Source organism: Anarrhichthys ocellatus, unplaced genomic scaffold (genome assembly GCF_004355925.1).
Source record: "Anarrhichthys ocellatus isolate YVR2014 unplaced genomic scaffold, GSC_Weel_1.0 scaffold30, whole genome shotgun sequence".
Lineage (NCBI taxonomy): Eukaryota > Metazoa > Chordata > Actinopteri > Perciformes > Anarhichadidae > Anarrhichthys > Anarrhichthys ocellatus.
The window spans coordinates 4,189,500-4,201,096 of NW_022280060.1; the positions used below are offsets into that span (position 1 = coordinate 4,189,500).

Genomic DNA, 11,597 nt, shown 5'->3' on the forward strand with positions numbered 1-11,597 from the left:
TGCTTGCTGATAAGACTTTGCTTCTCTGTCTTTTGAATCCCTCTAATCAGACTTCTCTCTTTATCGTCTCCACAGAAACAAATCCAGATTATTCTACTTCAACATGCTGAAATGTGCCAATCCTGCAGTTTTGATTACCCTCCAGTGCCCTACAACCCAGGTAAGAGACTGAATGAAGCCCCTTCTGCCCAACCGTTGTGTTCCTCACCCAACCTGTCCGCCACGCTTGATTATGCAAGATTGATGGGATGTCTCATTAAGTGGATGTGTTGCCTCCTCCAGCTCTGTGTGTCCAAGTGCCCTGACAGATTTGCAACTCTACTGGATGCATGGAATACCAAAAACTGGGAATACTACAAGCAATTCTGCCAGCCGGGCTTTGAGATTAGCAGTAAGGTGAGAGACGGTGGTTTGTGGTCCATTACAAGAGTTTGAACCCTCTTCTGTTGTAGACACACTTTTTGGAAATATAATTGTACAAGAATGCCTCTAAACACAAAAAAAAAGTAAATCCATCCTCAGATTTCATCACTTTATCTGTCCAGTGGTTATAATGAAGAGCTTATTTGAATGTGACTTGAGAGACGTTGAGCTAGCAGCCGCTGATGCACATCACAGCCCCGTTCAGCCGGCTGGTGGCAGATCGGTGACGTTGGCGCGGTGGTGTGTAAGAACCACAAAGTGAGGTGGTGTGTGTCGGTGCACCTAACGGCTCAGTCATACTGTTGGAACTGAATCCCTCGTTTCCATTCATCCAGTCATCCCAAGTATGACAGTGTTACATCAGAAAGGATTCAATCCAACCACGTCACAGGAACAATGATATTATTATTGATACCAACGCTCAATGCAAATTAAACGTTGCGATAATAAACACTATGATAAACATCTTGTTTTCAGTTGTTGTGCCATCTCTTTTGTTTCCCTCTCAGTCCATTGTAGAAGTCCTACGAGATGAAGACTGCCCGTCTATGATCGTGCCAAGCCGACCCTGTAAGTACATCTGAACAACTGTAATCACAACCGCACACATTAGCTCACTATCTGTGAGCCGGGCCACTAAAGAAATGTGTTTCAGTCCTTCAGCGGTGCTTCCCGGATTTCATTACAAGAAATGGAATTTTAACTGTAGCCAATGAGACCCTCTTCAAAGATGGTAACAATAACCAGAGAAGTGTCCTCGACCTCAAAGACGCTGCCAAGTAAGATCTGCTTCCCTGCAATGTGAATCTTTATCCTTGTTGTTCAACCAGTCAAGTTACGCAAACAGTTTAAAAGTAATGTACATCAGATCGAGAATTGGCGTTTTTTGCTGTAGTAAAAGAACATTTATACATATTTTACCCTTGTAAAGTGTTTTAAAACTGTTATACTGTCAATAGGGCTGCCCGCTCTGCACCCACAAAGCTCTGGACAAATGTTACAGGGTAGGACAAGCGGGCACGTCACTGATGCCCAGGAATGTGTCCAACCACATTTCAAAGTCGTTTGCATGTTTATCGCATGAAAATGCAGCTCACCCACAAGTTCCAGACTCGAACTTCAGGTGTACCTATGAGCTCACAACAGCTGCTTTGTAAATCTACGCCATCGACATGTTATTGGGCTGAGATAGCTTCAAATGTTGGAGAAGCAGAGAAATCATGTATTTAAACCAGTGAGCTGATATTATAACATACATGATTCTGTGTCTGCTGGGACCAACCTGTGAAAGATAATGTGCTTTAATGCTTTTCTTTTTGTAGCCAAGTAACGGCCATGCAGCAAGGAGTGGAAAGGTCTCAAAAATGATTTATTATAGCTTTTTAACTTTTGCCTCCGCTGTAGCCAGTAGCTTTTTGTAGACTAACCCCGCCTCTTCATCATAAACAATCTGTTCCGGCTTCCCTCCACCTGCAGCAGGGGACTGGAATAAGGACAGATTAACACAATTGTTTGTGGCATACATCTACCTCAAAACATGCAGTCATCTACTACTCTGGGTGTGAAATAACATGGAGGGTGATGTAGTGCCCCCTGGTGGTCGTTAGGTTTGCTGCCTGGATCTCGATATGAATGCAGGTTTGCATAACAGTGCTGGATATGATCCAAGCTCTCGTCTATGGACTCGGTGACCTTTAGGGAGCTGAATAACAGCTCTTCATCTTCATGCTTGTTGTTTGTCCCGTAGCGATGTTCTCGTCCTCTCTCCCTCCTCGGTACTTCAGACGTTTATCTGAGTCACAGGTCAGTGTCTCTGCGCTCAAATACTGCAGGAGCAATGTTCCGACTGTGTTACCAGTAGTTCTATTCTCTCCGTGGAGATCTCAACATCTGGTTTTCATTACCAGAGTTCTTTAAATACACTGAGAGAATAGACAGAATGCTGAAACATTTGTCTTTGGTTAACATTTGTTTGTTTTTTTCACAGGGAAAGGTTAAGTTAAAATATCAAAACAGATTGAGTCATTTGAGTTTTCTTAAATATTGATGAATTTAGGTGACATGTAAAACAGATTAAAAAAACAATACAATTCATCTTGAGTATTTGAATCATTTAGTTTTATTAGTTATCGGACACTTAAGCTGTACTGTGAATATAAATAACTGGGTTCTTGATCCGATTCCATTAATATGTGCTCTTCCACTAGCTGCTCCTCTGTATCACATTCAGTAACCCGCTGCTATACCATTCACCGCCATACCGAAGCAACGGTTGCTGCATAGCGCTTCAGTAACACTAATGCTGTTTTCTGGCTCTTTGATATAATAGTTAGAATACTTCATAACCCAATACGTGTAGCTCTTAAAGCTGAGAATATCAAAAAGCAATTTTAAACTGTATCCATCTTTGTTTCATCGTAAGAGCATCAAAGATGAGTAGAGTGTCAAAATGTTTTTGAGAAACCCTAGTAAGTACATTTTTAGGAGCAGTATCTCAAACCTGCCCCAGTCCGTCTCTGTGTCCTTATTAAATCCTTTTTTTATTGTCATCTCTCCTCTTCCCACTCCTTCCCTTCTCACCTTGTGACTCCATCACAGAGGTATCTCCAGTCTGATGAATGCCAAAGAAGTTGGCATGAAGATCTTTGAGGATTATGCAAACTCCTGGGACTGGATCCTCATGTAAGAAGGTTTTCACTCTCTGAATGGATAATGTGCTCCTCTATCTGCCCCATCAGTGATATAAGTGATGAAACTGAATTAAATGTTGACCCTGTAACGTTAGTTAGAGTTGCTACTGTCCTACCCGTCAGACACTGGTCAGTACCCATTATGTGTCTGTGTTGTTGCAGTGGTCTGGTGATCACCATGGTGGTCAGTCTGGCCTTCATCCTCCTGCTGCGCTACACTGCCGGTGTGCTCCTGTGGCTCATTATGTTCGGTGTCGTCGCTGCGATCGGCTTCGGTGAGAATTCACCACAGACGGTGGCTGCTGTATACTTTGTACACATTGTTGGAGATGTTGCCCACATGTTTTACATTTGACTTTTCTCACCTATCTTTGCCATGTGCTGTGCTGTTGTCATGGCAGACTGTGGCAGATTTAGATTAGTCTAACCTTACCTGTCGCATCTTCTCCTGACGTTCATTCTGTCTCTCCGTGTCTCTCAGGTATCTGGCACTGCTACTGGGAGTACAGCGCTCTGAGCGGGAAGCGCGGCGCTAACATCACCATCTCTGATATCGGCTTCCACACCGACTTCAGCATTTACCTTCAGCTCCGCCAAACGTGGCTCATCTTCAGTATGTTGTTATCCACTCTAATGCATCATATAAACCCAAACCCTGACGGCCGTGGTGTATTGCTCGTCCCACCCAGATTTGCTCAACCACAATCGTATGAATAACATGTTTCTATCCCTGTAGACTTGAGTTTAAATGCTAAATTGACATATTAAGAGATATGTGTTGCATTGACTAGTAATGAAACAACTTTTACTTTGTAGTGCTCTCGCTCTCTGTGATTGAGGTCATCATTGTGGTTATGCTGATATTTCTGAGGGCGAGGCTGCGCATCGCCATTGCGTTACTGCAGGAGGGAAGCAAGTAAGTACCAATAGAAGCTCTGTTCGCTCCTTAAAAATGAAATGGTTTGACTTTGGTCCTTCTTGTTTCTAGGGCCATCGGCTACATCATGTCCACTCTCTTCTACCCCATCATCACCTTTTTCCTTCTGGCCATCTGCATTGCCTACTGGGCCGTCATAGCAGTGTATCCTTACTGCTGCTACATTGATGAACTGTTTCACTCAGAGAGTTCTGCTGTAGAAACACACTACATCAAGTTCAAATAAAACTGAATTTATTTTTAGAGCAAAATGGGAGAACGCTTGTGCTCTTGTGTCTCGGTGAATCATTTAGCATCGACCTAGCAGCAAAACTGCCTCTCTTTTGTCAGCAGTCAGTGATTGGAGAAAATGTCCCCCTGTGTTGCCCTTAACTAGTTTGTCCTCAGCTTCTTAGCATCATCGGGTAACGCGATCTACAAGGTCACAGCTGCTGATGATAAATGCATGTATGCCAACCTCACCTGCAGTCCAAAGGTTAGTCCTCCCCTCTCTTACGCAATGAAGTCCACTGACTGGAGAAACACTGGTGTCACTCGTTCTTCATTTTTGTAACCTTGTCATTTCTCCACCACTTCTTGCTCTGTTAAATACTTCCTGGTCAGCCTGTAATCAATCAAAGTGGATGTAATAGCTTCTCTTATTGCCTACAAGTCAAATGTGATAGCTAGCAGTGAGTTCTTAGAATCAATCTCTAATGCGCTAATGTTAATAGAGTTCGCATTAGTTGCTGACAGCTAAGAGCGATTATTTGACAAATGTTGTTCATCATTCTGCCCCCCCCCCCTCTGTTTAAGGTAATGTCAAATCTAAAAGCTTTTATATGCTATGTGGTCACACAAGCTTTAATAAATGCAGGACTACTCATACATTAGCAAAAATGATTCATTAACGTTCAAAACTGGAGTACAGTGGAGGAAAAAGCCAAGAACCTTTTGTGATTGAGTAGTTTGTCTCGCTGTGAATTAAGTGTGAAATATTTAAGCCAATACGAGATCACAGCACTCTCGTCTGACTCAAATCTGTTGCTGTCTTTCAGACCTTCAGTCAGAGCAACATCACCACAGTGTGCCCCGGGTCACAATGCATGTTTGCCTTCTACGGTGGGGAGAGTGTGTACCATCGCTACATCCTGGTCCTCCATATGTGTAACCTGTTCATGTTCCTCTGGCTGGTCAACTTCACCATCGCGCTGGGTCAGTGCACCCTGGCAGGGGCCTTCGCCTCCTACTACTGGGCCCTGAAGAAGCCCAACGACATCCCTGCATGCCCCCTCTACTCGTCTTTTAGCAAAGCTATACGGTAAGGACGTGTACTATTGTACCTCTTCACCCCGAAACATGTATGGAATGAATATAAGTCAAATTTGGGACAGTGCTTGTCTCATAGATAAGGCTTTTCTCAATGCAAAGCATCTATTGAATCTGCTGAGAATCCTCCGCAAATGTTCCAATATCTGTTCTATTTGGTTTCTCGTGTCACAGTTACCACACAGGTTCTCTGGCCTTCGGTTCTCTGATCCTCTCTGTGGTGCAGATGATCCGAGTTGTTCTAGAGTACCTGGATCACAAACTGAAAGGTAAACTGTGACTCTTAAAACACAAATCTTACACAATTTGATGGTTATTCCAAACGCGATGTTGATAATTGATGATTTTTCCCGCAGGTTCCCAAAACAAATGTGCTCGATTTATGTTGTGCTGCCTCAAATGCTGCTTCTGGTGCCTGGAACGTTTCATCAAGTTCATAAACAGAAACGCATACATTATGGTGAGTTAGGAAACCTCTGATTTGGACTGATTTATTGCAAATATCTGTTTTTAGTTCCGTTGTTAGTTGGCTTGGCTTGTTTCTCAACACTTCATTACTCTCTACTTTTGTCTGACCTACAGATAGCAATATACGGAAAGAGCTTCTGCACCTCTTCCAGGGACGCTTTCTGCCTCTTGATGAGGAACGTTATTCGGTAAGCCCTTTCTTGTAGGTCTGTGTCAGATCCGTGCGTCTAAAAAAAGGTCAGAGTACAGATTATTAACTAAGCCGGGCTAAAACAAAAAGATTTGTAGGTTTGCTTTATATAACTCTGTGAGACAATCAGGACGTGTGTTTTGAGCAGTTGAACATTTTTGCTTGTTAGCCTTCCCATCGTGTCTCAGTGTGTGACGTTGCTGGCTGTTCTCTGCCTCCTCTCTAGGGTGGCTGTCCTGGACAAGGTGACAGACTTTCTGCTCTTCTTGGGGAAACTGCTTATTTCAGGAAGTGTTGGTGAGTTTCATGTCACCTGCAGTCTGTGAAGTGACAGACGGGATGAGATATCCTCCTGAATGTTGGGTGGATGATGACTCGTCTCACTCCCAGTTATTTCTGCTGTGCACATACTCACATACTCTTATTTCCGCTCAAGTTTAAATTCACTGTTGCAAAGGTCGTCTGCTGGTCTCTGAAAATGAGTAAATCTCTTACGTTTAATTTATCCTAGTTGTTATCCTTGCAAATCCCTGTACAGAAAATATTGAGCTATTTGTCCTCAGCTTTCACGAATGTAAGATTTATTGATCTAAATGTAGCAGAACGAGTATGTGTGCTCTTAAGCCTTTAATGTTTTTAAAGAGCTTTTTAGGATGATTTGTGCTGCTTGATTTATCCAAGAATCCTTTATGTATTTATGTTTGCTCTTAAAAGGTTTATAAAGGAACTATTTCAAGACTTGATATACTTGAATTATATGCTTGTTATTCATGTTTTCCAGGTGTTCTTGCATTTTTCTTCTTCACACGTAAAATACCTGTCATTCAAGAGGAGGTGCCGTCCCTGAATTACTCCTGGGTCCCCCTTGTGGTAAGGAATTCAAAATGTGGGCTTTTTAACGAGTAATTTCAGCAGCAATAACAACTGGGACTGAATGCAGTGTCTTTGTGAGGTGGAGGTATTCTGACTTTGATTACTCACTGTGCACACAAAAGATTTTATCCAGATGCTCGGAGGTGCTTAGTTTTGTTCAGAACCTTCCTTCCTCTATGTTATGTCTCTGGCTCAGCCTGCACCTTTTAAGTAGAGTGCTAGTGTAATTGTGTTTTGTTTAAATAACTGTCGGGATACATTAAAAGGCTGCTGGAGCATTAGTGTGGAGCAAAAGTATGAAAGCTATTCTGCTTTTTTTCACTGAATATACGGCTAAAATGTATGTATTGTAGTATTTATTATTGATAGAGCTTATCTTATGTCTTTACATTTGTCACATTTTTGCAAAGCATGGCACTGATTCAATTGAATAATTTAGAACTAATTTAAAATGAAGCCTTCTAAATGTGTAAGTAGTTTTGTTTCTTGGCGACTCTGCTCAATTCCATGAAGACCTGCAGGTAGGCCTCCTCCTCCATAACAACATGTCTAGCACCTCACCTGTCCACAGAACAGAGAGAACACACACCTCCTGGTGTAAGAGGTCTCTGTGCCACAGATTACAATGCTCCCTGGGTTCCACATTTTTTTATTAGTTGTGGGAAGTAGTTCAACTGCATTTAACACCATGTCAGATGGCATAATAACACATGTTGACAGTGTAGACTGACTGTGACCTGTTGATTCTTTCAGACGGTGATATTTGGATCCTACATGATCGCACATGGCTTTTTTAACGTCTATGCGATGTGTGTGGACACGTTGTTCCTCTGCTTTTGTAAGTATGCTGGTTTTTTCAGTAATTTACATGACGCAATGTGACAATAGGACTACTTGTAATGAGCGCTGCTACGACGGTTAAAGATTAAATGTCTAGTAGCCCGTCAGCAGCTAAATTGAACTCCTTCCTTCTTTGAAACTGACCCTAAATGACAACTGAAGCTGGCTCCTGCTCATTCAGCGCTCTAATTCCTGCGCGGCTTTTTTGAGTATTTATCTCTACTAAGTCTCTGCTTTGCTTTCTCTTCCTGGCTATCACTCTGTGTGCTCTTCCTGCCCCCCCCTGTCCTCTGCTGTGCCGGCTACCTGGTCTCAGGTGAAGACCTGGAGAGGAATGACGGTTCTCCCTCCAGGCCTTACTACATGTCTCCTGGCCTGCACAAGATCCTGCGCAAAGGAGAGGAGGGTGCCAAATTATGCGCTGCATCCTGAGCGACGTGCGGCCATTTTATTTTTAAATTGAACTCTCTCACTCACTTCTCCATATCTACTGTAAGTGTGAGGGTCCGGACCTTTGAGAGCGAGTACTGTAGGGCTAAGCATCAAAACTGGACGCATCCCGGCCTGGTCGGGGATGGTCTCGACATAAAAGTACACGCTTTTAGTTCAGTTCCTCCCAGAAAAAGGCTCGGGGGGGGGGGGGGACTAGAAACGACCAGTTTACTTCCTCTCTTGAGCCAAACTCAGATACTTGCCTTTTTTTTCTGCCTCGCTTATTTTCCTTTCCTTCTCTGTATTCTCTGCTGACCTCTGCCTTACCGAGAGGGTACGTGTCAACTCGCAGGACGGACGCACAGACCGAGATGAATATGATTCAAGAGCATTTTTGCATAAACAAAGTTAAAGGACCTTAAGATGTACAGATGCCACTGTTGGACTACGGCGTATGTCCTCACCATGAAAAAGAGGTGGCGTTATGGAACACCCTCTTGTCGCACTTTGGTCTTCTAGTGTAAAATCATGTTTTGTATGCACTTTCACACATGGGAAAAGAACCATGTGATCTATTTCCTCTGTCGAGCATGATTATGTTGCTGGCTGTTGATGTTTACCATTGGTTTTATAGGTTGCTTTGATCCACCGTATTTATACTAACACAAACACACACACATCCAAAAATAGTGTGTAATTCTGCACTTAGTGAAAACAGGTTTCTCTTATTTCACATCGGTAAGAAAAAAATGTCGCAATCATTGCCATCATGCTCATAAACGTACTGTAAACCAGAGACTTTGCGGGAGGTCGAGACTTCAAAAGACATTTAATGGTTTTTGCTTAGAATCTGAACAGAACCTGACAGGACACTTCTGAATGCAGCCACTAGTTTATGTGCCTAGTTGTGAAGAAAAAAAAAATGTTCCTCTTAATCTGTGGTTTTAGCCCCAACACCAGGAACCTTTTGTGATACAGTTTATATAAGGATGTCAAAGCCATTTTTGGTAATTTTTTTATTGGATAGTTCGGATGTATTGCTGTTTCAATACTAAGTATACTACACGCATCTATCTGGAGGTTATTCAGTGTTCTTTTTGTATAGCAGCATTTTTTTTATCAATGAAATCCAATGAAAATGTGAATAAATTGTTTTGGAATAAACATAAATGTTTTAAGTATTGTCCAGTTCATCTGAGATTTAATCCTGTTGCTACTGCTGCCTCCTAGTGTGGGATCTGGAGGCGAACGACGGCTCTCCCAACCGGCCCTTCTACATGGACAGAACCTTGAGGCGTATCCTCAACAAGAAAAACGTTCAGGCGACCAGCAGGAGGTAGAAGGAAAGACCAAAGAAATACTCCAGATCAAAGCATGGTACAAGCCCATGTGGCAGTAAGCGTTCAGGAAAATGTATTTCAAGTGTACACAAGTTGCAACTGTACACTCTAATGGACAAACTAACTCTATACTAATGATTTATGGACATTATATTTAGTTGGTATTTATAGCTAACTCAGTTTGTATACAAAAGTATTTTTATTGGATGGTGTATAACGTCACACCAAGTTCTTGTAAATATCTCTAGTTTTTTATGTTATAGTTCTAACAGATATATATTTATGTATAGTTGTGCACAGTCACACTTCACACTAAGTTCCTATTGGAATGAGTGATTTCTTTCTTTATTGAGATTGTGGTAAATGTCACTTAATATCTTGTAGTTGCCAGTTCTCACCACTTGGTGGCGCCATTCCTTACCAGACGTTTTACATGCGCTGTTGAGCTGTGAATGCAAACCGCTGATTGAACCAGTTCTTCCGTGAAACGGTCAAACGTCAGCTCACCTGTGTATTGTGTCATCACAGCGTTTGACCTCATATTGTCTCACATTGAGAAACATATTTGCGTCCACTGTTTTCATATTTAACTGCCAAGGACATAATGGCAGAGCAGTTCAAAGTGCTCCACTCTTTAAGTGCCTTTTTTGTCTCAGAAATTCCACATTGAGTGTCTAATTACATCCTGCAGCTCCATCATTAACATTTGAAGATGCTTTTCATTTTTTGACATTTTTATAGAGCTTGTTAAAGTGATACTCAGCAGCCAGCAATGGCAGTTCACTGTTGGGGCTATGAATGGAAGGTGAAGCATGAGGAATGTTCTGTGTTTGGTGGTTTGGAAGCACGTCACACAACCTTAAAGTCACAGGGCTATCCTCAGCTGCAGCTTGTGCGTCCCACCAGCAAAGAACACAGAACCTTGATGTGTTACTCGTGCTATACCATTACATTGAGTGCTCTTAAAGTGATACTCCCCCAGGTTTGAGATGTTCACATGATACTTTTTATATTTAATACCCAACATAAACAAACACTGTGCTCCCTATGAAGGAAGACGCTTCGGTCTTTGCTTCTGCCAAGTTAGATCCGGGTAGAGTATCACCTTAATTCTGATTATTGAACAAAACATAACGCCAACATTTCTGGTTGAAGTCATGAACTTCAGTTTAAATAACGTTAAATTGTGTCATCACTATGGCTCATGGTGTTGATCCAAAGTGGAGCTGGTCCATGGAAAAGTATTATTGCGTTACTAAAGTGTTAGTCGACCAGAACCTTTTCTGTTTATCAGGTTGTGTTTTTATATTTTTTATTTACCGTTTTTACATCGGTGCTTATTACGTCAAAGCACATTTCTGGCTTCAGACATGCAAACAACTGATGTCAGTTTGAATGTTTGTACTGGTGAGCCGGTAGTGTGGACGATGCCGTCTCTTTGACCACATTTTTGATTAGTTGATGCAATCCTGTGGGGGAGCACCTGCTTTTATTTATTTATTTTTGTCCTTGAATCAGAATCCTGGAATCTCAGGAGAAAGTTCTCTGCAAAGTAGGTTTGATTTTTAGGTTTGGATGTCACCACGTTGTTGGTAAAATGACTGATGAAATAAATGAGCGGCACAGCTGCTGTGTCCTTGTTTCACAGGCATCAAACTCCTGGTGATATTTTCCTTTTTTCCCTAAATGGATCCATGCGCCACTTGTTTGCTTTCAGATCTTTGAGATGTGACTCATGCTTGTATCTTTGTGGCGTGTTTGTCAAACCTGAGAAGCGGCCCTCACGGGGCCTCCGAGTGACAGCGCTGCTCACACACCTTCTGCCTCCGTTTGAGCTGAACACGCTGGGACACGCACGACATAACCAAAAGCAAAACAACTCTGCTTGTGTATCTGAAAGGAGAGAAATGATGCATGTGGCGCTCAGTGTGGCACATTACGAGTGGGTATACGCATGTTATTATTCCTTTTTTTATACTGAATAACTACTCTGGTAGAATTGCGTATCTTTATGTTCATGGTTCAGGTTTTAGTTTCATTCCCATGAGGGTGAATACCTAAGATCTGATAAGTGAAGTAAAAACTGTTTTTATATT

General features: G+C 42.2%; 1 protein-coding gene across 4 annotated transcripts in view; it reads left to right on the forward strand.

The window, feature by feature from the left end:
* The window catches only part of slc44a5b (solute carrier family 44 member 5b), a 28,157-nt gene extending 18,059 nt beyond the window's left edge, over positions 1–10,098 (forward strand). The window contains exons 5-23 of one of the 4 annotated variants that reach the window (XM_031863923.1): positions 76–160; positions 283–396; positions 933–993; positions 1,079–1,202; positions 1,746–1,778; positions 3,022–3,105; positions 3,276–3,388; positions 3,595–3,726; positions 3,930–4,029; positions 4,102–4,194; positions 4,438–4,525; positions 5,088–5,350; positions 5,533–5,627; positions 5,715–5,818; positions 5,941–6,014; positions 6,243–6,313; positions 6,798–6,886; positions 7,643–7,727; positions 9,392–10,098. In XM_031863923.1, coding sequence (XP_031719783.1) covers positions 76–160; positions 283–396; positions 933–993; positions 1,079–1,202; positions 1,746–1,778; positions 3,022–3,105; positions 3,276–3,388; positions 3,595–3,726; positions 3,930–4,029; positions 4,102–4,194; positions 4,438–4,525; positions 5,088–5,350; positions 5,533–5,627; positions 5,715–5,818; positions 5,941–6,014; positions 6,243–6,313; positions 6,798–6,886; positions 7,643–7,727; positions 9,392–9,501 — 1,918 coding nt within the window. In that variant the 3' untranslated portion in view covers positions 9,502–10,098. The other 3 variants (XM_031863922.1, XM_031863924.1, XM_031863925.1) reach the window with 3 other exon arrangements.
* The last annotated feature ends 1,499 nt before the right edge of the window (positions 10,099–11,597 follow it).